The sequence below is a fragment of the Alosa sapidissima genome, chromosome 4 (genome assembly GCF_018492685.1).
Source record: "Alosa sapidissima isolate fAloSap1 chromosome 4, fAloSap1.pri, whole genome shotgun sequence".
Classification (NCBI taxonomy): Eukaryota; Metazoa; Chordata; class Actinopteri; order Clupeiformes; family Clupeidae; genus Alosa; species Alosa sapidissima.
Genome location: NC_055960.1, coordinates 17,862,026 through 17,888,978, shown reverse-complemented (window position 1 = coordinate 17,888,978; position 26,953 = coordinate 17,862,026). Strand labels below are relative to the sequence as shown.

At 44.3% G+C, this 26,953-nt stretch overlaps 2 protein-coding genes across 7 annotated transcripts in view; both read left to right on the top strand.

Annotated features, from left to right (window-relative positions):
- sfi1 (SFI1 centrin binding protein) overlaps positions 1-17,062 on the top strand; it is a 19,762-nt gene extending 2,700 nt beyond the window's left edge. The window contains exons 6-31 of one of the 4 annotated variants that reach the window (XM_042088449.1): positions 5,035-5,137; positions 5,858-6,014; positions 6,311-6,472; positions 6,735-6,805; positions 6,924-7,016; positions 7,149-7,246; positions 7,328-7,394; positions 7,539-7,669; positions 7,782-7,884; positions 8,131-8,309; positions 8,729-8,804; positions 8,940-9,035; positions 9,174-9,250; positions 9,575-9,677; positions 9,947-10,043; positions 10,319-10,488; positions 10,763-10,837; positions 11,117-11,191; positions 11,481-11,657; positions 12,465-12,754; positions 13,050-13,142; positions 13,647-14,040; positions 14,202-14,262; positions 14,652-14,802; positions 14,976-15,078; positions 16,033-17,062. In XM_042088449.1, coding sequence (XP_041944383.1) covers positions 5,035-5,137; positions 5,858-6,014; positions 6,311-6,472; positions 6,735-6,805; positions 6,924-7,016; positions 7,149-7,246; positions 7,328-7,394; positions 7,539-7,669; positions 7,782-7,884; positions 8,131-8,309; positions 8,729-8,804; positions 8,940-9,035; positions 9,174-9,250; positions 9,575-9,677; positions 9,947-10,043; positions 10,319-10,488; positions 10,763-10,837; positions 11,117-11,191; positions 11,481-11,657; positions 12,465-12,754; positions 13,050-13,142; positions 13,647-14,040; positions 14,202-14,262; positions 14,652-14,802; positions 14,976-15,078; positions 16,033-16,155 — 3,325 coding nt within the window. In that variant the 3' untranslated portion in view covers positions 16,156-17,062. Of the gene's footprint in view, positions 1-5,034; positions 5,138-5,857; positions 6,015-6,310; positions 6,473-6,734; positions 6,806-6,923; positions 7,017-7,148; positions 7,247-7,327; positions 7,395-7,538; positions 7,670-7,781; positions 7,885-8,130; positions 8,310-8,728; positions 8,805-8,939; positions 9,036-9,173; positions 9,251-9,574; positions 9,678-9,946; positions 10,044-10,318; positions 10,489-10,762; positions 10,838-11,116; positions 11,192-11,480; positions 11,658-12,464; positions 12,755-13,049; positions 13,143-13,646; positions 14,041-14,201; positions 14,263-14,651; positions 14,803-14,975; positions 15,079-16,032 lie in introns of those variants that run through there. The other 3 variants (XM_042088450.1, XM_042088451.1, XR_006031080.1) reach the window with 3 other exon arrangements.
- On the top strand, positions 16,777-26,953 carry zgc:172271 (uncharacterized protein LOC100000381 homolog). Of its 3 annotated transcripts, XM_042088464.1 has the most exons (17): positions 16,777-16,902; positions 20,295-20,458; positions 21,255-21,354; positions 21,592-21,774; positions 21,998-22,160; positions 22,354-22,418; positions 23,012-23,169; positions 23,461-23,647; positions 23,994-24,142; positions 24,514-24,604; positions 24,756-24,803; positions 24,954-25,139; positions 25,444-25,591; positions 25,680-25,762; positions 26,038-26,222; positions 26,367-26,553; positions 26,764-26,953. In XM_042088464.1, the coding sequence occupies exons 1-17, from the start codon at positions 16,848-16,850 to the stop codon at positions 26,805-26,807; spliced, it is 2,196 nt and encodes a 731-aa protein (XP_041944398.1). In that variant the 5' UTR covers positions 16,777-16,847; the 3' UTR covers positions 26,808-26,953. The 3 variants fall into 3 exon arrangements, with proteins under 3 accessions (XP_041944398.1, XP_041944400.1, XP_041944399.1); XM_042088465.1 differs by lacking the exons at positions 16,777-16,902; positions 20,295-20,458 and adding an exon at positions 20,968-21,112; XM_042088466.1 differs by lacking the exons at positions 26,367-26,553; positions 26,764-26,953 and having other exon boundaries at positions 26,021-26,111.

Genomic DNA, 26,953 nt, shown 5'->3' with positions numbered 1-26,953 from the left:
CAGTGCTTTTCGGTCGTGGGCCGAGCAGTTGCCATACCAAACTGTGACACAGTTGGTGAGGATGCTCTCGATGATGCAGCGGTAGAAGTTCACCAGGATCTGGGGAGACATGTGGACCTTCTTTAGTCTCCTCAATAAGAAAAGATGCTGGTGAGGCTTCTTGATCAGGGTAGAGGGGTTGAGGGTCCAAGAGAGGTCCTCAGAGATGTGGACACCCAGTAACTTGAAGCTGGTGAAACGCTTCACCTCAGTCCCGTTGATGATGGGGGGTGTGTGTGCCAGCTTTAGACTTCCTGAAGTCCACAATGAGCTCTTTGGTCTTTTTGGTGTTGAGAGCCAGGTTGTTGTCAGTGCACTACGATGTAAGGTGCTGGACCTCCTCCCTGTAGGCCGTTTCATCGTCGTTGCTGATGAGACCAATCACCGTAGTGTCGTCTGCAAACTTGACAATGGTGTTAGAGCCATGTACAGGTGTACAGTCGTAGGTGAAGATAGATAGATAGATAGATACTTTATTGATCCCCAGGGGAAATTCAAGGTCACAGTAGCATACAGACAACACACACACACACATTCACTAACAGCAGAAAGTAATTAAAAGTATATAATATAAAAACACAACTAAGCAATAAGGACAGTAGAAGATACATATACTAAATACTAAATATACTAAAATACAAATTATACTAAATAACTGAATATACTGAATGAGTGTCATGGTGATGGTGCAAATGAGTAAGTCAAACAGTGCAACGGTGCAAGAATAAAGTCTATATATATATCCCTTAAGTGAAGCATTGAACAGTTCAATGGCCCTGGGGACGAATGACTTTCTCAGTCTGTCTGTTGTGCAAAGCAGAACAGGCTCTTCTGATCAGGCTCTTCTGGTTAACAATAATGTTGTGGAGTGGATGACACTCATTGTCCAAGATGTTGATCAGTTTGTTCAGGGTCCTTTTGTCAGATATTGAAGTGATTCACTCCAGTTCAGCTCCCACTACAGAGCCAGCTTTCCTTACCAGCCTGTTAAGTCGCCCCGCATCCTTCTTCTTTGTGCTTCCTCCCTAGCATACCACTGCATAGAAGAGGACCCTGGCAACAACAGACTGGTAGAACATCCTGAGGAGCTTGCTGCACACATTAAAGGAGCGCAGCCTCCTCAGGAAGTACAGCCTGCTCTGCCCTTTCTTGTAGAGTGCGTCGGTGTTGGCTAACCAGTCCAGTTTATTGTAAAGGTGGAGACCCAGGTACTTGTAGATGCTTACCACCTCAACATTGACCCCATCAATGGAGACTGGTAGCAGAGTGGGCTTAGACCTGCGGAAATTCACCACCATCTCCTTGGTCTTTGAAGTTTTGAGTTGGAGATGATTGAGTTTGCACCATTGCACAAAGTCCTCCACCAGGCTCCTGTACTCCTCCTCCTGCCCGTTCCTGATACACCCCACAATTGCAGTATCATCAGAAAACTTCTGCATGTGGCATGACTCAGTGTTGTAGCAGAAGTCAGATGTGTACAGGGTGAACAGGACTGGGGAGAGCACAGTTCCCTGTGGCGCTCCGGTGCTGCTGATCACAGTGTCAGAGAGACAGTTCTTCAGTCTGACGAACTGTGGTCGCTCAGTCAGGTAATCTGTAATCCAGGTTACCAGGTGAGCGTCAAGTCAAGTCAGTTTTATTTAGTATAGCGCATTTAACATGCACAAAGTGCAACCCAAAGCGCTCCACATACAAGACATTGACAAAAAACAAAAGACAATAAGACAAAAAATGCCAGACAGAGCGGCGTAGTCGCCAGCGTTGACACCACATGACACCACATTTAAAAATAACAAACACAAAAGATGCCGGACGGAGCGGCGTAGTCGCCAGCGTTCCCGTGACACTAAGACATACAAGACAGACAACACAGCAAATTGAAAATAAATAAATAAAATAATAATAATCATGTTAAAATTAGTCCAATTTCCAACCGGCTGAAAAAGTCCAAAAGGCAATGATGACCCGTGTGAAACTGCCAATGCAAGACCAACAAAGTTCTTTCACTCTGTCTGCTCTTCAGTCTGGAGAGCAGAGCACCTTAAGAACAGCAGTCTGAAGTCATGATGGGCGATCTTCCTGCTGATCAGCAGCTCGGTGGCTTTAGCAAGGACCTTTTGTTGCTTCATGGCTCCCGACGTCGCCATCAGAGCTCCCCACGTCAGCACTCAATCCAGACTGCAGGCACCCAGCGTCAGAGGCTATACGTTAACGTTATGGCAGCTCGCAGGTCAGCCGCAGCTCGGTGGTCGTGGCAGCTGCAGATCTCTCGCAGAGTAGGCCCATTGGCCTGAGCAATCTTTCCGTCCAGACGAGTCCAGACAGAGGATGTGCAGCGTCAGATGGAAGAGGGACGGCTAGTCAAGGCAAGCTCATCCCAGCTCAGCCCAGTAGAATAGAAACTAACGTTACCGTTAGTTATCAGCCAGAAAAAAGGACCAAGAATAACACAAAACTATCGAAAATAACGTAAATAAAAGGTGAAAACATTTAACTTGACAAATAAATACAAAAAAAATAACAGAACATTACATAAAATTACGAACATTACATAAAAACAAACAAAAACATGATGCGAGACAGAGCGGCGTGTCTCGCCAGCGTCCCCGTAACCTAGCAACCGGTGAGCGTCCACACCCAACTGCAAGAACATGATTCTCACAGCACTTTTCCCCTTGTCTAGGTGAGAATGTGTCCTGTGTAGAAGATAAGTGATGGCATCGTCCACGCCCACTTTCCCCAGGATGTGGCTTTTTAGGGACAGGGGTGAGACATGATGTCTTCCACAGTGTTGGAACTTGTCCAAGGCGTAGACTCAGATTGAAGATGTGCTTCAGTGGCTCCCCCAGTTCAGCAGCACAGGCCATGAGTAGCCTTGGACACAGTCTGTCAGGCCCCGCTGCCTTATTCGTGTGCAGTTTTTTTAGTTTAGCTCTCTTGATTAGTTGTGATGATGGGGGGTGTAAGGGGAGGGGAGGGGGGCAATATCCAGTGATGGTGGGGGTACGATAGCCTGTGATGGTGGAGGTGAGTGTTGCACTGGTATTGAGGGGGTGTGGTGGTGGAGGCTGGGGCTGGGGGATGACCACCTCCTTGATGTCCCTGTCAAGGCTGCCAGAGTCGTGGACGCCTCGACAGGCACAGGCAAGGAGGCGTCAGGCGGGGGCAGGGCGTGAGGTGATTGTGGCTTAGGTCGTTGGGTGTCACCGGGATGCAGAGCTGGAGAGACTGGGAGGCTGGGAGGTGGGGGTAGGGCAGGCACGCAAACAAGAACAGTGCCTGAGTCAACCGGGGGTAGTGGACAGACCACTCCCATTGGAGCTGGAGCAGGGCAGTCAAACCTGTTGTAGAAGTGGTTCAACTGGTTCGCCCTGTCCAGGTCCCCCTCCACAGAGCTGCTGCTCTTCTTCAGGCCAGTTTTCATGCCATCATTTTCATGCCATCCCATGCCTCCTTCATGTTGTTTTCCTGCAACTTCTGTTCCACCTTCCTTCTGTAGTCCTCCTTAGCCTCCTTCAGGTTGACTTTGAGTTCCCCTTGCACGGAAGAGGAAGTAGAGGAGAGGGCTCAGCACACATCCCTGTGGTACACTGGTGTTCAGGGTGATGGTTGAGGAGGTGTGATTATCTAACCTAACAGACTGAGGTCTGTTAGTTAGGAAGTCCAGAATCCAGTTACAGAGGGAGGTATTGATGCCCAGTTCACTGAGTTTGGTGATCAGTTTGGAGGGGATGATGGTGTTGAATGCTGAACTAAAGTCAATGAACAGCATTCTCACATAGGTGTTGCTATTGTCAAGGTGGGACAGGGCAGAGTGAAGTGCCGTAGAGATGGCATCCTCTGTGCTCCTGTTCTGACGGTAGGCGAATTGGAAGGGGTCCAGTAAGGGTGATAAGCAGGTCTTGAGATGGGCCAGGACCAGCCTCTCAAAGCACTTCATGATGATGGGGGTGAGTGCAACTGGACGGAAATCATTAAGGCTTGTTGCAGTGGAGTGTTTTGGCACTGGCATGATGGAGGTGTTTTTTTACAGCACGCGGGAACAGCCGCCTGGGCTAGTGACAGATTAAATATGTCAGTCCAAACCTCAGTCAGCTGCACACCACAGGCCCTGAGTATGCGTCCGGGGATACCATCAGGACCAGCAGCCTTACGTGCATTAGTCCTGCTCAGTGCCGCACACACATCGGTGGTGGAGAGTGTGAGGGGCTGGTGATCTGCCTTGATGGCCACCTCCTTGTTGTCCCTATCAAAGCGGCCATAGAAGTGGTTCAGCTCATCAGGCAAGGAGGTGTCGGTGACAGGGGAGGTGGAGTTAGTAGTTTTATTATCTGTGATGGCCTGGATGCCTTGCCACATGCGTCGGGGGTCAGAGTTGTTCTTGAAATGATCCTCAATCTTAGCTTGTGGTTGTGATCCTCAGGAAATGATCCTCAATCTTAGCTTGGCCTTCTTGATGCCCCTTTTCAGGTCAGCCCTGGATGAGCATCACCTGATCTGATGTATCGTGCCTTCAGCAGGAGTCTGACCTCACTGTTCATCCATGGCTTCATATTAGGGAAAGTTGTAATCCGTTTGAGGGTGGTGACACTGTTGATATTGGAGTTGATACAGTCCAAAACGGTGGAGGCATATGAATCAATGTCCGTGTGGGAGTCATGAGTGGCCTGAGTTGTGAACACTCTCCAGTCAGTGTTTTCAAATCAGTCTTAATCAGTCTGCACGGATTAAGGGTTTTCTCTGGTATTCAGAAGATTGTGTTCTCAACTACATTTTAGAACAGCATTTGTATATGATCACACTCCACCAATCACACAATACTCATCCCAATCTTGTTTATTGGCAGGTCATCCCTGTTGTCCGCTGCACCTAAGACTTAATGTTATGTAGACAAAACCCTGTAATAGATAGTTACTTCTTCAAAGTTATGTTTAGTGGTCCATTTAATAGTGTTTTATTACATTTCATATGTTTGTGTAAATATGTGTTTTGGAGGCGGATGTGGGCAGCATGGAGATGTGCTCTTCAACGCCGATATTCTGAGCAGCAGCAGGAGGAGGAGGCTCTTCAACACTGGGCCTACTCTCTACAGAGCAGAGTGAGTATTTCAGTGAATGACGATAGCATTCCTTTCTTCTAAGAGAAAATGTTTTGTGGTTAAGCTTTCTACATCAGTGGTTCTTAAGGTGTCACTTATGACCGAGAGACAGGAGGTCTGCAAGGTCATTTGAATGAATTTGAATTGAATGAATTCTAAGAATGAATCCTTCTTGTGCTGTATCATGAATGGAATTAATTGCATATTTACAGAAGAGGACCATTTGTGCAAGAATATTGTGTCCATTGCTTTTACTCACGTTAACGTTGGGCCAATAGAAACATATGCTTGTTACGGAGAAATGTGTAAGTTCACATTGTCATGACACCAAGCCCAAGCTAGAAGAGCCAAGAGTTGACAGTTATATCGAGTTGGGTTGTTACTGAGAACAGCGACTGCCTGAAGATCATATTGCATTATATGTCTTCAGGTGCTCACAAATGAAGCCATGAACCCAGCCAAGCTTAAGCAAGCAATCTGATTTCAAAGCACCTTTCCCATGCATTATATTACAAGTCTGGATTGCTGCTTCCTCATATGTGAAAAGCAGAATATGTGTATTTTTGCTTTGTTAATGTGATTGCAAACTTGTCTCTATAGTCGACTGTGACTGTGACTGTGACTGTGCCTGAATTAGCTTTCGTGTGCTTCAGCACACATGCTAAGGTGTTTGTGAGTGTCTGAGCAGGCCAGTGGCTCTACTGTGTGGTTTTCCTGTAGGTGTGGCTGCAGTGGAGAGAGCGGGGCCTCCAGGCCCAGGTGTGGAGGGAGCAGGAGGCCAGAGCTCGGCTGCATGCCTGTAGGAGTCTGTGCAGGAAAGCCATCATCCGCTGGCAAATGTACACCCAGCACTGCCAAGCCACAAGGCAGCCTAAGGGTAGGAAACAGTGCATACCTTTTGAAATTGAGATGAGAAACTGGTACAAAGACATATATTATGTAATAAACATCACAATAAAATCTGAGGTTTGCTGAGGTTAACGTCTATTTCTCTTTTGAAAGTAATTAATCTTTGGTCAAGTTATTTTGTGAGTCAGACTTTAATATCTAAGAATGGGCTCCTGTGTGTTTTTATGCATTTTGTTTTTAGTTTGATTATCTAAGCGCTTGATGAACTGACTGCTCTGTAGTTAAAAGCATGCACTTATTAACACCCAGTGATGTTTCTTGTAGCTGAAGCTGACGGTGCATGGCACCGTACTTTGGCCCGGCGCTACTGGAGTAGGTGGCTCCGAGAGTGGCAAAGCAAGCGGAGTGAGAGGGAGCTGCAGCTGGCACTCAAACAGCGGGTACAGCTTGGCATCCAGCGCTGGGCTCTTGGGCAGTGGAGACATTGTATCCTTTCAATGATATACGCCCCCCCCCACCCCCCTTTCACAGAGTCAATCACTATCTCCCTTTTGCTGTATCTGTCTCAAAATGATCTGTTGTCAATCTGTGTTGTTCAGGATGCTGCTGAGATGGTCTGATGGCTTTTTAGGCTGTACTTTTGTCTTGGCCTGTGTGCAACTAGTTGACATAGCTGCAGAAACCATAGGAAACAATGAAGAATATCCACGATCTGCTGTTTAGTTTCCTGAGAGATGTGTGTGTTCAGGCATCAGAATTCAAGCAGAGGAAGCTGAGAGGTGGAAGTCTGCTACTCAACATCACCAGCACCATCTTCTGGTCAGTAAGAAAATAGCACTCCACTTGAAAGACATGCATATATTGTACATACCGTAGATGAAAATTTTATAAAAGAAGTATAAGTTTAAAAGAAGTTTTCACTCTGTGTCTGTTACAGAGAGGTGCCATGAGAGGACTGTCCATGAATGTTTCACAGTGTAAAACCTACCGCCTCAACAATCACTTGGCCCTCCAGCACCACAATCAGACTGTAAGACCTTGATTTTCACCTGGTCTAAACTGGCCCAATGTTTTCTAAATCTAAATCCAAGTGTTTATGATGGCCACGTTTTGTGTCCTTTTAAACTGTACTGAGCACTGACCCCTCTGTGTCTCGCGGAAGGTTATATGTAGGTCATGGAGACTGTGGCAGCAACGTGTCGAACAGTTGGAGGACAGCCAGCTACAACCTCAGATTGACATAGCCCATCATTACCACAGGTACACTCACAGGCAAGCTCAGGCTCAGTGGGGCTTTATTTGTGTTTACAGGCATGTGTTCATTCTGTGTTCATTCTCTAGCATCATCGTACTAAGGCAACACTTGAATCTCTGGAGAGAACGCCTCAAGGAACGCTTGAATAGAAAGGTGATCCTCTGTTTGTACACATACCGTTTGCCTGCTGTCTACACATGATATATTTGCAGACACAAAACAGCACAAGTAAATAATTTATCGGTTTTGTATGTCTGTGTTTTGTGCTAACTATATTTTGCTTGTCTATCTGAGTAGGCTCTGGATCAGCATGCTGATGCATGGTTTGCCAAGCGTATCCTTCCTCATTGCTTTAGAGCCTGGGTAGAGTTCACCGTGCACAGGAGGACATATACAGAGAGAAGAAAGGAAGCCCAGCTATTTGACCAGTTAGTTCTACTGTTGCATGCACAAGCACACAGCTAATCTGCAACCTTAATATACACTATAACATTCAAACCTATACATATTCTTAATGGTATAGTCATTAATTGTTGTAAGTTCTGTGGTTTACTCATGCAGGCAGCGTGTTTGCTCATGGGCATTCTACACATGGTGGACTCATTCGGAGGAGCAGAAGGAGAACAGACTAGCAGAAAGAACGGTAATAAAATACTTGGGTTATGTGCACAGTACACAAGAGATACTTACTGGCTGATCAAAAGGAAACTACAGTGTGTGGCGTTCTATATACTTTTTTTTATATTGCACTGCCTTGGGTCCAGCACCTATTCTGTTGATGTGTGCAACATTTCGAAAAAAAATTGACTAGCATTATAACACACAGTGGCAGAGTGTCCATATGCACCTATACACACACACACACACTCACTTGGTCTCGTGTCCACAGGCGGTGCTGCATGAAGAGCACACGTGTGTGAGGCGTGGGTGGCAGCGGTGGCGTAAAGCTGCTGGCACGCAGGCACAGGAGCGGGTGAGATGCACAGCTGCTGACCGGTTGCACAGTCACACTCTGCTGCGGAGCGCCATCGGCCTGTGGAGGGCCAGGAGCCAGCACATCCGGACCAGGTGGGCAGAGAGACAACATCCAACGTCTCACAGTGCTGAATGCCCATCTTGGGTTGTGTTGCAACCGTCATGATCACTAGGAGGCTGAAGGAATGAGTTTCTTTCATCCCACTGTAATATGCTTAAAGATGGTTGCTTACAGAGGTGGGAAAGTCCAGCTTCAGAAATTAAAAGTCCTACCATATATCTACAGTGTATAGCACAACTCTTCAGCCAGGTATATCAGCTAATTGGTGAGATCACCTGTGTGAAGTGAACAGGTAGAACCAATACATGGGTTGGACTTTTCCACCTCTGGCTGCTTACAGTTCAAAAATTACAGTAATTGTCTAGTTTTATTGAGTGGTCCAACGCACTGTAGTTAAATTATGTTTTTCTCGAGAATATGAGTCTTGATGTGTGTTTTTTTTATGCTATAGTCTACAACAAGAAGAGCTTGCTAGTCGTCATGGTGACCTTCATCTTGTCTGGCGAGCCTGGAACTGCTGGCGTAAGGTATGGTAGACCAGTTTATTAAAGTATATTAGTATATTAGTATATTATATTAGTATATTAAAGACATTGGAGGGGAAGCAAGAGGAAATCTTGTAACTCAAGTTCTTTTACTATTTGTGCACATCCGTGTGTCAGTTTGTGGAAAGGAGAAGGGAGAAGAATCAGAAACTGGGGCAGATTGAGCAACATCACAACCACGGGGTCCTTGCTAAGTCACTACAGGCCTGGAAGGTAAGACTTTAACACACACAATCTTTCTCACACACACACATTTACCACCTCCCAACCCTTAACCCACTTCGTTAGTCGTCTTAGCGATCTGGTGGTGGATCGTCATAACTCATCATTCATGTTATGTGTTTGTGTTAGGATCACCACCTTCAGACTCAGCAGGTGTACAGTCGTGCTGAGGAGTCCTTTAGGTGCCAACAGACACAACAGCTAAGGTACATGGTAGTAAACCATGGTGTACACACATGCACACACACATACTGGCTAATATGATTTTATCATTTGACAAGTTGTGTGTCAAATAATGAATATATATTTAGCAATGTTTTGTGTGTCTTTACCATCTTTTTATTGTAGTGTAGTAAATAAATAGTAGTGATCAATGCCATAATGACTTGGCTTGCTGTAGACACCTATATACAACTTGAACATTGTTTCATTTTTTAAGCATGGCTAATGCACCACAGCTGCTATTGATCTCAATGCATTTGATGCAAGAAAATTGGTGAAATATTGCATTCCTGTTGTGTATCCTGCAGAAGATGTTTGCTTCTCTGGAGGAGAAACGCTGCCCTGCTGGCTGAGGAGAGAAGCATTGAGGGGAAAGCAGTGCTTCACCACCGACGCCACCTCATGGCAAAAGTAAGAAATATCTGAAGCTGCCTGTTGTCTGTAGTATATTAGACACTTTGACACAAGATTGACTGAGTTCATGTTTGTTTACTTTTGTTTAGCAGTATTGTTCAGCAGTATTTAGTTGTAATTTGTTATATTATTATTTGTGCAGTGTTTGTTTATATCTAAAATCCTGCCTCACCCTGTGCATTTTTTAATCAATCAGTTGCAGTCTTGCCTCATGAAACTGTATTGTAGCTTGTAGCAGCTAGTAATATTTGTCGGTTCTCTTCCAGGTGGTGTTGGCATGGCGACATGTCACTGCTGAGAGGAATGCACGTCACATGCATTTTGGAATGGTGCTGACAGAGGCCCAAACTGCACTGAACAAAGGTGTGGGGGGGTTAAGCTATTTATAAGTGGGATTAGATGTCTATTATTGTAACTATATGCAGTTTCCTTTGATACTTTTGGTTATATTTGGATTAACCCTTTCATTTCTTAATTGTTCATTTCATTCGTTCATTTAGATTAACACTTTCATTTGTTGATTTGTTTATATGTTATGTTATGTATTGAGTATATTCTGTTCTGTTACTATAAATAGTAAAAAAAAAAAAAAACTCTTAAAACATTTATTGTGTCCCCTGTTCCATTCTGGTGGTCAGGGCGCTTGCGAGTGGCCCTGCTGCGATGGAGAGAGCGAAGCAGGGAGGTGAGGCTGGAGAGGGCCAGCATGGAGAAGGCCGGCTACCTCCACGGCCAAACGCTGCTCCGGAAATGCCTCCGCTCATGGAGCATACTGCACCAACAGCAGAATCTGCATCAGGTTGTGTTTGTGTGTATTTTTGATCCATATGAACGCAGATATAAAGCATTACTTATGCATGCAAAATACATGTACATGATATGTGTGACCTGCCCATTAATGTGGTCTTTATCATTATAAAAGTTGGGATGTAGATCCTTACAGTACAGTGTACTGAGGATTTCTGTGTTTTTGATTGCATGCTTATCAATGACTGGCACACACTGTGTGTGTGTGTGTGTGTGTCTGTGTGTGTCTGTGTGTGTCTGTGGGTGTGTGTGTGTGTGTGTGTGTGTGTGTGAAGGTGATGAAAGAGAAGGGCATCTGGGTGTTGAGGCAGAGGACCAATCGTGTTTTCTTCACCCGCTGGAAAAACGCGGTGAGCTGGAGACGCACAGCAGCTCTCCCTGTTTTATCATCTGTTTTACTCCACATCCATCATGACGCCTCGGAATGAACATTTTGCTCTTATTCATCCACATACTGAGTAGAATCTTGTACTAGGTTACCTCTCTATTCTTTTTCTACGGAGAGAGTGTAGAAGTGATTTTGTGATCCAAGTAGAGATGGCAAGACACACATTGCTCAGATATGCAAATATATTACATATGTGTGTATGTATGTGTGTGTGTGTGTGTGTGTGTGCACTGTTCCACAGCTGGAGAACAGCCGGAGAGAGGCGGAATTGACAGAGAAGGCTCTCTGGCACTGGTCCTTGAACTTGCAGGCCAAGGTATTGCCTGTCTATAAAAATACTGTAGTGGGTCTTCAGAACACTGTGTATTACACAATTCCTTTTGTTGAATTGTTTGAATATATAGAGTTCTGGTCAGCATGTTGTAACTGTGCCAAGGGCTAATGCAAACACTAAGCTACTTGACGATAATGTGAAAATTAACTTTTAGTTGCCTTAAAGATGTTTTTAGCGGTTTTGCATGCTGTGTGTGTGTGTGTGTGTGTGTGTGTGTGCCTGCGTGTGTGTGTGTGTGCGTGCGTGCGTGTGTGCGTGCGCGTGTGTGAAGGTGCTGGATGCCTGGCGGGAGTGGGCATCAGACAGACAGAGGAAGCAGCAGCGTCTGGCTGCAGCCTCTAAAGTCTACCGGGGGGTCCTGCTGAAGGAAGGCATCACTCACATCCTCACCTACGCAGAGCACATGGACCGCTTCTCCGCCAGCCTCGCACAGCAAAGCCAGGAGCAGGTGTGTCTCAGCTTGGGCTCACATGGCCATATGGGGGGCGATGCTAGCATAGTGGCTAACGAGCTGGGCTAGTTCTGGGTTCTTTTCACGGCCCACCACTGTTGTGCCCTTGAGCAAGACACTTAACGCTCAATGGTGTTTTAAGCCCCCACCGTCGGCTTCAAGTCAACGCTGCAAACGTCGACTTCAAGGCACCTAAGTGTAAAAGATAATGTTGTTCACAGAATTAAATGTGACATTTAATGTGAGTTGAACAGTCTTATTTTCCTTATTTTTTGTAATGCCTTTGAATAATATGGGAGACATGAATAGCAATATATCACAGAATCAAATCGCAATACTTATCAATCACAATGTGTTAAGAATCGCAATAATATCGCATCATGGCCCAAATATCGCAATCGAATTTTTGGCAATTCCCACCCCTACTGTCAACATGGTAATGAGTGTCACTCTTTTGCGTTGTGGTCAGAATTTGTCATTGTTGCTCTGTAGACAAGGGGTTTGAGGGCAAGTGGGACAACTGCTCTTCACTTTGCTACACACAAGGGAAAGCACTTCATTTTGCCTTCAGCTTCAAGACTTCATCTCTCAAGATCTTTGTGTGTTTGGGGCTGTTTACCACCTTAGGCTTTAGCTAAAACCTTGAATTAATTTGCACTATAAGGTTAAAAACTTCTGGTAAGTATCGAAGTAGTAACCACAGATATAGTCATATGACACATTTTAAGAGTTAAGTGAGATGTGGAATTTCTTGCAGCCATATTTGATTCAGGTGTTGCACCTTTCTGATTGTTGGGTGAGCAGAGTTGCCGTCGTGTCCAGGCTGTGGTGAGGAGATGTGCCCTTCGCTGGAAGCAGCGGGCACTCTCCGGCCAAGAGCAGACGGACATCGATAAACCAACGAAGCCTAAGAAGAGTGTGAGCTTCAGCCTCCCAGGGTTGGGGTCTATTGAAGCTAGCAGGTCCTCTGCCCAAAGTGCTGTCCAGACCCCAACCTGTATGGGTGTCCAGAGGGTCACTGCAACGCCAATGCACCAGCCTAGGAACTTCACCCACATTGAGAGGGGGCTGGGAGATTCAGTCACCGAACAGCTGTGAGTGATGGTGGTTACCATGCCAACTGTTGTGTACCTGTTTACCTATCTTCTTTTTTGCCAGCGATAGCCATGACTGGAGGCAATATGTTTTTGGGTTTGTTTGTCCGCCCATCTGTCTACCCCAATCTCGTGAAAGCGAGATCTCAAGAACGCCTTAAGGCACATGCTCTAAATTTGTTACAAATGTTCAATTATACATAAAGATGAACTGATTCGATTTTGGAGTTCAAAGGTCAAAGTTCAAGGTTGCTGTGCCCACATTGTATTCTTGTCATTCTGTCTGTCTCTGTAGTTTGTTTTTAAGATCCTCCAGGATTCCACCACGGACACCAAGCTTTCTTCTTGATCTGCATGGAGAAGAGCAGAAAAGCCATCCACAGGACGGGTACTGAGCATGCTCAGATGTATTCAGACACAATCACACCTAGGCCCACCAAGTCCTCAAAAAGCCAACAGGACATATAATGGTTAAAAAACACTCAAATGACCCAGGCTTACATAAATCACTTAAATATCCTTCAAGGTAGAATATAATCTTTGTTGTCAAAAGGCTATAGTCATACCTATAAAACCCAAAGAAAATGGTTAGTATGTAACTTTAATTGTAATTTAATTGTGCTACTTAATCCACCTTTAATTTATCTTAAATTTATCTTACATTTATTACAAATTGAATAAAGTAACCTGTACACTACCTGTACAAAAAGAATTTCAGTTAACTTTTACTGACTAATTGCTAGCCGACATTCCTGGATGAATGTTTTGATTGGTCTTGCTTTGCATGCACCAACCCTGTTTTAGGCTGCATCCATCAGAGCAATCATATCAAGTAGCCTAAATCTTAAGAGTTTCAACTTCTCACTTTAAAGACACTCTCCTTTTCCACCAGTAATCAGAGGCCCCTCTGTTCTGCTGAGCCAACTTCACTTCGCCAGGCTGATGAAGATCAGGACCCTACACCCTCAGCACTAGTCCTCCACGCTCATGTGCGAACCATGCCAACCCCTGTGCCAACAATGTCCAGCGTTGCTCATGTTGTTCCAGGCTCTGCGCCCTTGACTCTTGACGGTGTCCCGGTCGGGGCCAACTCTGTCCCTATTCCACACTGCACCCTGCCAGTCCCTGTGAGGTCTTCCTCGGGCGTCTCCTTGTCCTACCTCCCTCTGCCTGCGACTCCTGTGGCCAGCGCCTTCCAGGAATCAGCTGCTCAGCCAACACCAGATGCCAGCAGTGACGTGCTGCTGCCTCCGTCTATGTTTATGGCTCCCCACACACAGGCCATGGTGACTGCCTCCTCCACATCTTTTTCCACAAAGAATTTTTCTGAATGTTTGTTTCACACACTTGTCTAATTTTGTGTGGACACTCACTGTATTATTTCTCTCTTTTCTCACTCTCTCTCACACACACTCTCTCATACACACACTCTTTCTCTCTGGAAAAGGACTTCAGGCTGAGACTGAGGGAGCCTCACATGCACTTAAACAAACAGCCATCTCCTCCAGGTATGTCCAAAACTAGTACCAGCCTTTACCACACAAACCTTTAAGGAGTCACTCCAGATAACCTTTCTAGCACTCATACAGTTTACAGGGCTTTAAGTACTCAGGCACTGTGCCTGAATTCAGGCATGGGACAGGGCCATTAAAGATTTGAAAATTGATGATTATATAAAATAGCTTTGAACATTTCTTAGAACTTTCAGGTACATACATTTTCCTTGCTTTTAGCCCTGAGTTCACCAAAGGTAGCCACATAATAAAATTCTCTTTGCTCTGAAGTCGGAGTCAGTCATTCACATAAAATAGATGTACTGACTGAGCTTGTTGCTCTTTGGTTAGATCTGCTGTGGGATGGTATTATCGTCTTTTGTCTCTTGTCCACACCCCTGCAGGTGTGTGTCAGGATACGTCCAAGCAGGAGGATGAAGATGACCAGCAGCGGAGGAGAGAGGAGAAGGCTCTCCAGACAGCGGCCCTAACACGAGAGCTCATCAGCATCCAGCTGGACATGCAGCGCTACCAGCGCGACAGAAAGCAGCTCCAGTACGTCACCTTGCTCACTTACCCACAAGCCACTGCAAACATGCAACAAATGTCAGACTGATAATATCAGAATATTCTGTGGAGGAATGAAGTTTTACAATGAGTTTGGAAAGTGTGTGAAAGTGGCGCATGAATTTGTGTGTGTGTGTGTGTGTGTGTGTGTGTGGACTCAGGGCTTGGCGGAAGCAGGAGCAGGTGCTCAGAAGCTGGTTGGAGACAACAGGAAGTGAAGTGGAGGCTTCAGAGACTTTCAGTGTCCAGCAAGAGCTGAAAGAGGTGAGGGTCACCATTGCCAAACATGCAGACTTTTACATTAAAAGTGAGTCGGCATAATTAGTTTAGGGGAAGTAAGTATAGTAATTCACACATGCAAGTACATTAGTTACCTTGTCAAAATTGACCAGTAGATTACAGGTCAGTGGCCTTGTTAGACTAGATTTACTAGTCTCCACTCAGACAGGTGCTCTACTACAGTGGTTCTTAAACCAGGGGTCGGGAACCCCAGGGGGGTCATCAAAAATATTGGAGGGGTCGTGAAATGATTTGCATTAATGAATAAAGACATTATTTTAAAGGCTTTTAGTCAAAGGCTGCCATTGACATTAATGCCTTTTGTGTTGACATAACCTACCTATGAGAGAATACATTTTCTGACTCTGCTTCCAATGCCCATCTTGCAACATTTCAATACCAAATTCCCCCAGTTAAAGAGAAGGGGGGTCATGAGACTTGGTCCATGTTTTTTTGGGGGGTCGCCAGACAAAAAGTTTAAGAACAACTGCTCCACTACCTGGTGGCAGTGTTTAATCTGGCTCCACTAGAATACCCGGAGTATGATGAGGGGTAGGGAGATTCAATGATGGGACCCTCTAGAAGACACGCCTGGAGCTGTGTGTCTGTCTGGAGCTCTGCTGTGCTAATGCTGTCCAGCAAAGTCACGGGTGGCTCAAATTTGACATGCATTCCTACCGGAGAGGGGGGGGGATCCATAAGTCTGCAGGCTGCAGCCATGGAAATCTGAACTAATCAGTTCAATTGTAATAGTTGACGAGGGTTGTTAAAATTGTGTCCAAAATGAAAAGCATACCTAGGAGGAGCATCTAACAGAAGTGTTAAAATTTAGGCCAAACTAGTAACATTGTAATTACATCTTGTCTTAATAGAGTTGTGTCTTGTGATATTTAGCAGGTGCACACAGGTTAACTGTGATGTTGATGTGGTTCTTTTCAGCTGGAGGTGAACATAGAGAATGTGTCTGACCATCTGGCCAAGCAGAAACCAGCCATGGTACGCCATGCAGCCCGCATCCAAAGCATCGAGGGCCTCCTCAAGCGTGTCACCCCGGAAACATGACTTTGACTTGGTACCCTGAAGCAGGCTGACCTGTGACCTCACCTGTCCTGCTGTGACAACTGGAACTGGGACTAAATGACAGCTGGCTATGAGGGAAAATGATTGGCTATGAAAGCATTCTGTGGGAACAAACACTCGTTAAATTATCATGAAAATGAACAAAAAATAACATGGAAGTGCCTTAGTTTTATATATTTGTTTTGATACTTCTACTTGTTTATGTAAGTCATTGTGTCAGTGCAACTTGCAAAAATAAAATGTCCAAGCAGTATCACAATGGAATTGATTGGTGTCAATAGGCATTTTTACTTGCTCCATAGCATATTCTTGCTCTGCTTATGACTTCACGTGTTATATCTGCGTCCTAGTTTAGGTCTTTTTTTAGGTAATCTTGAATTCACTGGCAAGTGTTTGGACGACAATAGTCCGCGTGACAGAATCGGTTTAATGCTTTCCAGATGCGCCCATTGCCCCAATCTGAAAACCTGAGCCACAAGTGAATGAAGCAGGGCATACACTTGAGCGAGACTTTATTCTTCACTGAAGAGATCTGAATTTGATCACGGCCATCTGTCGTGGATCCAGGATATGGTTAGGTGCCCAAGTTTACCTCCAGTCTCCATGGGACTCCATATATCTTGCAAGCGATAAACTGCGAACGCATTCAGTACTACTTTCCTGCGAACTCCATCATGAAAGCTGCGTGTGTTATTGTAATCATTGTCATATGCGCCTCTCAGACCTCGGGTGAGTGAGAAGCCTTGTATTCATTCTGTAATGCTGTAGTGTGATTTTTAAGTTTTTTGCTACGTTTCGTAATTGTTTATAAAATGTTTATGCTACAAATCGTAACTTCTGCATAACGTTACATGGTTTGAAATAATCGAATAAAAACCTGTTTAAGATCCTTTCTGTACACATCTCGTATTACTTACTGTCCAATGTAGATCATTGTAATTTCGCTGACGATCAATGTACCCGATTATAAACTCACGTGCAGGGTCGGACTGGGAACAAAATTCAGCCCTGGCCATTTTCTCCTGGACCGGTCCACTACTGGACCGAAATACACACCAATAAAGTATTTTGATACAAAATACAGAGCCATTTCCTTCAACCCAATAAAATACAAAGGACAAAATACTATTTAGAATTTGAAACACATATTACATGTTTCAGAAATACTACCCATCCCTGGGAACAGGCAGATTACATCTTTATAGTTGGCCATATGATGACATACTTAGGTTAATACTGTATTTCACCAGTTAGGGCACCAAAATGGCCAGTAGCTGCACTGTGTAGCCTTTACATGTCTTTAAGTTTTGGGTTACAATATACAGGTAGTGGGCTCTCTGTTGATTTTAATGAGTAGGCCTAAGCCTAAAGTTACAGCATTTATATCACAATTGACCAGACTTTGACCCTTTGTCTTCTTTAAACAAAATTCTGGCTATGATTGTTCCTTGTATTGCATCATGAGCCATCACTGCACCTATTGCATTCTACTGTAGCCTTAAGCCTAGCTCTGTCATTATGTTGTACCACATCACCCTCCATTAGAAGTGCAATGAGCTGCATTGAGCATAATAAACTGCATTTAGAATTCCAAATCCATATTCGTCATAGTTGACAGAAATTACGATTTGTGCCAACATGTTGTAAAAACCAGGGGCGATTCTAGACCTAGAGCTTTGCTGGGGCACAGGCCCCCAACTCCCAATACACTAAAAAAAAAATAATAATAACTGTGCGCGCAATATGAAATAAATGGCTAGCCTGATTTGGACCATCACATATCTCCCCTAGGTCACAGACATCCTCCTCCATACTCTGAATAGTTTTACGTCTAGCCCCTAGTATGTCCTCATCCGTTTCTTGCCTGTCTCTCTCCTCCTCCTCCTGCCTGGTATTGGACTGCCCAGCCTGTGCTCTTTCTCCCCTCTCTTCGACCTTCTTCTCCTCCTCCTTCTCCTCCTCCAGCACTCTCTCCCTCAATTGTTGTAGCAGCCACTATCCAGCAACATCCAAACACATAGGCATAAGTAGGCCTATACTCACTGCATGAATTTAATAGGCTTTCCTACTAACACAAGGGAAGCTTATTTTTAGTCAAAATTGAGATATACTTCCCTCCCATCCCAAGATATACTTCCCTCCTATAGACATCCTGGCAATACTGCAGTTCTTTGTATCTTAAATAGCCTACTAAAGCCTCCTTCATACTGACTTTTGGTGATAATTTGCAAATGTAGCCTATAATAATCTACACAGATGGCTACTCTGATTCTGTGTATATTATTATAGGCTACATTTGCAAATGCAGCAAACTTATTTAAGTTTGCCATTAAACCATTGATCAAATCACAGCACTGGCTATTAGCAGCATAAATCTTAATGTTACCGTTAATGTGGGCAAAATTATCATACCTCCCTCATCCTCCTCACTGTTCCTCTCCCTCTGCCTCTGTTCAGGAAGAATTTTCTGATGTCCATCTCTGAATAGTTTATCAGAAGGCTATGTTTAGTTTTACAGTAGGACAGCTTCACAAACAGTATAGGCTACTTTTAAAGGACTCTCTCTACAGTATACGTATAAATCCTTATTAATTGTCCGCATGTGTGCATGCAACCTACGCATGGTGTGAGTGTGTGTGTGAGGGAGAGAGCACAAGCTGGTAAACTGTTGCTAAATTTAGGCTACAATAACGCTAAGCATTGAAAAACAGATGCTAGTTAGGTGGGTAACACTCTCTAACAGCGATCAACTTGTCATTTTTTCTGTCAAACAAGTTGTGAATTTGTTGTAACATTAAACAGGGGACGACTTACTCTATGCTCAAATTGATGTAACAAGCTCCAGCGGATTCCACAGTGTATGTGTGTGCAGTACAACAAAACACTCGGAAGAATCATGTGAACGATTTTCATTGGTTGTTGCGTTCAATCTTAGCCAGCTACATAGGTGCTATTTCCTGATTGGCTATTATGGCCCCTTTCTTTATTCCTTGTTTTTTTTTATTGGCTGGTAGTGACCGGCTCGAGCCATGATTAAAGCAGGCACGGAGATGCGCTCATGAATGCCGTTTCCAGCTAGAGCCACGCTAGAATTTTACTGGGGCACTGGAGACTTTTACTAAGGCACGTGCCCCAGTGAATAAGGTCTAGTGACGCCCCTGGTAGAAACACAACCACAGTTAGGCCTATTTGGTGCAAATCTTCTACATTGGTTATAGTCAGATTCACATTAACTGTAGGCTATCACCACAAGTGTATACTAAACGTTTTTGCCCAAGTTTGTGTGCCGTCATCTCATTTTGCAAAATTAGGCTACCTTCGTTACTAGTTGATACTTTTTACGTGCATCTAATGTAACACTCGGTGGAGAGACTTCCACTTTCCAAGTTCCACTTTCACTGTCGTTGTGAGCTAAAAGGCTACTATATGGGAAATACTTTGAAGTTCCTTTTGAGTCCAAACATGAATAGGTTTTCTTTAACCTGTGCTACACTTTTCCACCAAGTTGTGCGAAAATTGTAGGTACCCGGAGTTTTTTTTATGTTGACAGACAAACCGCACTACAGTAGCCTACATGGTGCAGTAAATGGAAGCTCTTCGTAGCGCGTGCAACTTACGTCTATAAAAACAATATATTTATGGAATAAAATTAGACACCTCTGATTGCTGTTTACGGTTAAACTGCGATGACGTGAACACCAGCCAGCGGAGGGCACTTATATAGCCTAGGCTACCATGCATGGACTCGTAGGCTATATTTCCCCACAAACCAAGCGGCTGCTTGGACAAATCCACTTGAGGGGTGGGGCAGGGGGGCGCGATCGTAACACAGTTAGCCCAGTTGTAGGCCTACAGATTACCAGTCCGAGCCTGCTCACGTGTCGTTTATACGGTTGGTGAAGTATATGAACCCCCTAGACTACTTCCTTCTGCAAATCTCTTTGGTCTACAGGAGTACATTAGGGATTTCTATAGGCTACTCTTAGAAGTAATGCATTTCTCATTCACTCACTCACAGGTAGCCTATTCTACACGTAAATATGTTGAGTGTGCAACCTGAGGGTGAATTTCTATGAATACTGTAGATAAGCTTGAATCCATTCAAATGTTTGTTATTGTAGGTAAGAAGATGAGGTGGTGCACAGTGTCCGAGATCGAGCAGAGGAAGTGTGCGGAGCTGTCCAAGGCCCTGGTGGCAGTCCTTCCTCCAGCGGCCGTGGCTGCCTTCGCCAGGCTGTCCTGTGTGAAGGCTTCCAGTACAGCTGACTGCATTGACAAAATCAGGGTCAGACTCCCTCCTCCCTCCTCTCACAAAATGTGTGCACACTGCAAAGTACCATCTCTCTGCATCTGCCCGTTTGTCTGTCAACATCCGTCTCCTTGTCCTTCCTTTTTTGTACCCCCACCCACCCAGTCAGATCAGATCTGATCAACTTCCCAACCAATTGACATCTGGCTCTGACACCTGTACACTCAAGGCAATCCAAACTTTTCTCACCACCCCGTTGGTGGAACACGTTACCAGTTCCTACCAGAGCAAGGTCGTCCCTCTCTATCTTCAAAAAACTTATGAAGACCCAGCTCTTCCGAGAGTACCTCCTCTCTTAGCACTACTAACAAGTGGACATGCTTATTGCTTAATCTAGTGCTTAATTAGTTCCCAAGAAGACTATCCCTCTTCTGCTTCCCTTAACTTAATTCAACTAGAACTGTCACCCGATTCTCTGCGAGTACTTCACTACTTCACTGCACTAATATGTTCTTGTTGCACTGTGCCTTGATGGTTCCTTTGTCGCTTTGGATAAAAACCTCAGCTAAATGACTAAATGTACATGTAAATTTACTGGGGGGAAGTTATCTAAGGCATCGGTACCGCTCACAGCTGCTTTCAATCAACACGTACATCACTGCAAGAGAGACACAGATAACAGACAAATAAGTACAGACCATCTTGGAACAGTCTTCCACACATCTGTCTGGCAGCATCTAATTTTCTGTCTCTGTCTGTCTGAATGGTTTCCTCTGAGGGAAGTTCACTGACCTGTTAAATTATGATTACAAATCTTCCTGGTTTCCTCTAGGCGAACCGTGCCGACCTGGTGACATTGGATGCAGGGGAAGTCTACACTGCTGTTAAGCAGTTCGGCCTCATTGCCGTAGCCAAAGAAATCTACAGTGATGGTGCTTGTTTGTTTATCATGACATTTTTTTAACAAAATTTCAATCTAACAAGAGAGTATTAAGAAATCTGATACTCAATTTCTTTCTGGGTCTTTTTTCTCTCCCTTCCTTGTAGATCTGCAGTTGTTTTTTCGGCATGATGTAGCTAACTGCACTGCCTTGTTTCAACTGTGCTTGTACTTGTCTCAAGTCCCTCATCCATGCTATGCTGTGATTGTGTGTCTGTGCGGACGAAAGGTGGCTGTATCCTTGCGGTGGCTGTAGTGAAGAATAGCAGCGAGGGCTTGGACATGCGGTCTCTGCAGGGCCGCAGGAGCTGCCACAGCGGGGCTCGCTGGACTGCCGGCTGGAGCCTCCCGTTGGGACATCTGATGTCCCGCAACCTGCTGCCCTGGGCCGAGGACCAGCCATTCAGCCACGGTAACACACACACATGCACACACACACACAAACACACCACTCTGCGTAAATACAGCAAACACAAACTCAAGCATCAGTCTGCTGGGACGCATGTAGTTTTAGTGTAGAGTTTGTAAGCAGTGACTGGATGCAGCTGCAGTGTCCTCTACATGCCTGATGAGGGTTAATGTGATTGGAAACACACTCTGAAACCTGCATGTCTTTGGCCTTTGTGTGTTGCCAGCGGTGAGCAACTTCTTCAGCGGCAGCTGTGTGCCAGGGGCGGCCTCCCTAACACCCAAGCTGTGTGGCCTCTGCCAAGGTCAGAGGTCATACGTCCGCCATCGCAACTTTCACTGTGAAACGTCTCACAGTGAGCCCTTCTATAACAACCAAGGGGCACTCAGGTTAGGTCTAGAACCATTTCTTACATATATAGAATATCCCATATACTTGCATATTCACCTTCACACAGAAATCTAATATGATGTTGAAATCTTTTGTAGAGTCTCCATGTTATGAGGATTATATCAAGGTATATACTGAATAATTGGTATACACTGTGTTTAGTGTACAACTTCATGTGTTTCCTCCTCTCAGATGTTTAAAGACAGGAGCAGGAGAGGTGGCTTTTGTGGACCACACTGCCCTGAACACTATTGAAGGTTAGTATCCTCTAGGGGTGTAAGAAAAAAATCGATAAAATTTTCAAAAACATAGTATTGTTTTTTATTATTATTATTTATGGTTTACATGCATGCACTTTTTTTTGTTATTGACATAGGCAGAACTGTACACAAGATAGTGTAATGTAAAAGAATAGAATACTAGGGCTGTGTATTGGCAAGAATTTGGTGATACATATCGCGATATATGGGTTACAATTCAATTTATTGCAATATATTTTGATACTGTGTGAAAGGCGATATATTGCAATTTAAGTCTATAATATCAGTATTTCTAAAATTAATGAAGACACAATCATGTTAATAAAATGTAAGTAAAAATAGTTTACTTTTGCAAACAATTCAGAACACTGTACAGTTCTGCCTATGTCAATAACAAAATAAAGTGCATGGACATTCTAAGCCATTTATATATTTATTATTACTATATTTCCCTTTCATATATTCTAATATGTTCATATATTTTGAAGACATTTATGATAAGTATTTGTATTTAAACATTTGCCTCTCTGCATGCAATTGTTTGTTCTCTCTCATTCATCATGTCCACTTTGGTCTGTTTCACTGCTCAGAAAGTGAGAGAGAGGAGTACAAGTTGCTCTGTACAGACGGCTCAACTGCTCCTCTTAGTGACTTCAGAAGGTGTAACCTGGGCAGGGGTCCTGGAGGTGGAGTTGTCACACGTGTGAATTACCGCAAGATCGCCCGCAAATTCCTCACAGCATCAGTGGTGTGTGTGTTTCAATGCTTGCTGTACAGTTTGTAGGTTGAAATGCAGATAGAATAAATCTATGATATGTTTTAAAACAGATTGATCGAGATCATGTATTATTTACATTTTACAGTGATTCCAAATCTGTACACTTTGCTTAACACATTCGTCTGCATCTGACATCATAATACAGAGCTTTTAGTATAATATGTAGTCTGTGTAGTAATGTGTTCTTTTGTCTGAAAAAAAAATGGCACCAGTTCATGGATTATAATATGTAAGTATTACCTTTGTATTTGAATATGTAAGATGGCGTTTGGCTTGCGAGGAAGGGAGAGGCAGCGGTTCCAGCTGTTTGACTCAAAGCCATTTGGCTCCAGTGACCTGCTTTTCAAGGATGTGACTGAGAAGCTGGCCATCCTCCCTGACGACATGGACATCAGTCAGGTGCTGGGCCTGGACTACGTTGCCCTCCTGAAAGGCCTGGGACACGAAGGTTCTTACTTATGTGTTTGGCTGATGCTTTTATCCAAAGCGGCTTACATGTGTCAGGTATTACAAGGGCCAGTCTCCCCAGAGCAACTCGGGCCTTAAGTGTCTTGCTCAAGGGCACAAAGGTGGCAGCCAGGAATCAAACCCACAACTTTTCCGGCTACTGTCATGTTATCTCATTCTCAGTCAGAATCAGCTATTTTTGGCCAGATTTGCATATACAAACAAGGAATTTCACTCCGGTGCTCTATGCTCTCAAGTACGCAATAATCACTTTACATAGTTCTCTTGATGTACAGGTAGTTCTCTTGAGGACAGTGTGGTGCGCTGGTATTTGTTTGTATGTGCAGGTAGTTCTCTTGAGGACAGTGTGGTGCGCTGGTGCTGCATCAGCCATGCGGAGCAGAAGAAGTGCGAGCGCTGGGCCCTGAGCATCAAGTCGGACCCTCTGGTGTGTGTGAAGGCGGCCTCCATGAGCGACTGCATCGAAAAGATCAAGGTGTAGTAAGATCTACTGTCCAAAATTCAACCCCAGTTCTCACTGTGACACCAGTATTACTTAAGGTGAAGGGGTTTCATTGAGGGAATGTGGTGGTGTGTGTGTATGTGTGGGGAGGGGGGGCATGCTGAAAAAGCCCCATCAGTCCCATCTACTGTAGAACTTCTATGATTCTTGGAACAGAAGCCGAAAATCAGAGGGACCAAATATCTTCCTGTTATATGTCCTTAAGTATCTCTTCTTTATATGTAATATATCTCTGTACAGGTAAGGTTTCAATTGACACCTCTATGTATGTATGTTTCTGTTCTAACAAACTTGCAAATTGTGTCACCTCTGATGTGAACAGTTGTTTTCTGGTGTGTCCACAGAGAGATGAAGTGGATGCTGTTTCACTGGATGCAACTCACACCTTCATTGCTGGGAGGTGTGGTCTTGTTCCTGTGGTGACAGAGTACTATGGTAACCCATCGGAATATGACATCCATGAATAGTTGTGTGTCAGCATACTTTCCTTTCTAAAATGGCTGGTGTGTTTTTCTCTGTGTTAGCATGGGTGTTTCTGTACATTTGTACAATGTTAACTGTTTGTGCACATATTTATACATTTAAGGAGAGAAGTGTGAACCACCTGAGGGATCAACTCATTTTGAGACTGAGGGTGGGTCATGGAACTATTTCCCCAAATTTTTGTTTTGAGTGTTGACTTTGCAAATCATTTAGCGTTACGGTAGTTTAAGATGACTATGTTGGAATGCTAATGTTGAGCAGCCCACAGTGAGCCTGACTGAACAGGTTTGTGTCCCTGCAGACATGCCCCCCGTGTGGGCTGTGGCCCTGGTGCGGCGCTCCAGCAAGAATGTGTTTCTGGGGAACCTGGGGGGGCGGCGCTCGTGCCACGGCCACATGTACAGCCCTGCAGGCTGGCTGCTCCCCGTAAAACACCCCCTCAGCCACGAACACAACAGCAGCTCCAGCTGTAGCAACCCTAACCAAGGTATCTGTTTGAAGCTGTGCTTTTTACAAACAAACTTTGTGTGTAGGCCTACTGTAGATGTTGTTATTGTGGAATGCTCTGTGTGGGAGTCTGTGCAATACAAATCCTGCTTTATATACAAAACATTAAATGTATTACATAATATAACAGATAATATGAAAATGTACCTGGAAATATAAATACTTAGCTTCATAACAGTTTCAAGTTTTCATTCATAACAAACATTCATATCGTTCACAGCAGAAATAGTTGATGAACCAGCCGCTGTAATACTAGTTTTTGTAAAGTACAGTGTTTTTATAAGTATACTCTAAGGTCTTCTGGAAGGGATGCCTTCCTGGCGCTCGGGATAACCTCTGTAAGGTCTGCATGGGAGGAACAGAGGAGGCAGCTACTAAACGTTGTGCCGACAACCACAATGAACGTTACTATGGAAATATGGGTGCTTTGAGGTGAGCAAATTCTTGCGACTTCTCCTCTATAGCGTTTTTGCCAGTCGGTGTAGTGCCCCTTCATTGTTCGATGTTGGTCTCACTGCAGGTGCCTTGTGGGAGATTCCAGCGGGAAGAGTTACGGAGATGTGGCTTTCCTGGAGCATCACAATTTGGAAAACAATATCAAGCGTAAGCATCACACTTTGTGTTGTTGATCTCATGTTGTCTCTCTTCTATCTCCATGTTGAATTCTAGCTCACACATAGATTGTTCAGAGCCACTTGGAAATTAGAAGTGGACATTAATTTATTATTCACTAACAATTTCACCACACATGTACTGTAGATCTCTAGTTCAACCTAATTTAATTAATTGGAAGCTGTGCTTCCCTGCCTTTAACGTCCTGCTCTCATCCAACACTGGTGTGCCTGCTGTGTCTGAGGATAGTGTGTGTCTCTGGGCAGAGCTGAACATGACTGGCTGGGCAGAGGGCTGGCTGGTCTGGGACTTTGAGCTACTCTGTGGGACGGGTGGCAGAGCCCCACTCTCTGACTGGCAGAACTGCAATCTGGGCGCAGTGCCACCCAATACGGTCATGACCCGACCTGTTCTCACCACCCGCATTTATGACTTTCTCATGAAGTCTCAGGTCAGTTTAGTGGTCAAAAGATCAAGACTATCACCTTTTAATTTCATTACCTTTACACGTAAATGATAATGTTTCCCTTTGAAAATATAAGAACAGCAAGGCAAAGGCAATGCAATAATGAAATAAAACTCTCCCTTTCCTCAGGAAACCCTGGTAGCCCATCCAGACTCGGAGTTTCAACTGTTTGAGTCTCAGGAATACGGCGAGAGTGATTTGCTGTTCAAAGACTCCACCCGCTGCCTGGTCCACACGAGCCACATGGACTACCACACTATCCTTGGAGAGGAGTTCTACAGGCAAGCTGAAGCAGTCTTCAACTGCACACACACAGGTGGGAAGTTGTCTTAGACGGTTCTTCACTATTTCTATAACGTTGCTTGATAGAAAGGATTGTGAACTTAACTTGAACTGATTTAAATGAGAGTGCATATTGTGTGTTTTACAAATGCCCAGGCTTTAATGGAAAATGTTACAAATCGTTGTTATTTTGTCAAATAAATAAATAAATACTTTCTGACAATTTTCTAACGATATTCCTTAGATATTTTGGAGTTTTGCAACCAGGATGTTTGCAGTATTTTCTGAACAATATGTCAACACCAATGAGACAAGAAATCACCACTTCAACATATCCTGTGGGTCCAGTTGCATCTGATCCATATGTTATATACTGGTATATATTTTTCATTTGTGTAAAACAAATTTCCAATAAACTTATGCCAACATTTTAA

Bases quoted from the DNA above. Each gene is read 5' to 3' on its own strand.
- zgc:172271 (XM_042088464.1), top strand. From the start codon at position 16,848: ATGAAAGCTGCGTGTGTTATTGTAATCATTGTCATATGCGCCTCTCAG. The intron at 22,161-22,353 runs GTTAGGTCTAGA...TCCTCCTCTCAG, and splicing joins AACAACCAAGGGGCACTCAG to ATGTTTAAAGACAGGAGCAG. The intron at 25,592-25,679 runs GTGAGCAAATTC...GTCTCACTGCAG, and splicing joins GGAAATATGGGTGCTTTGAG to GTGCCTTGTGGGAGATTCCA.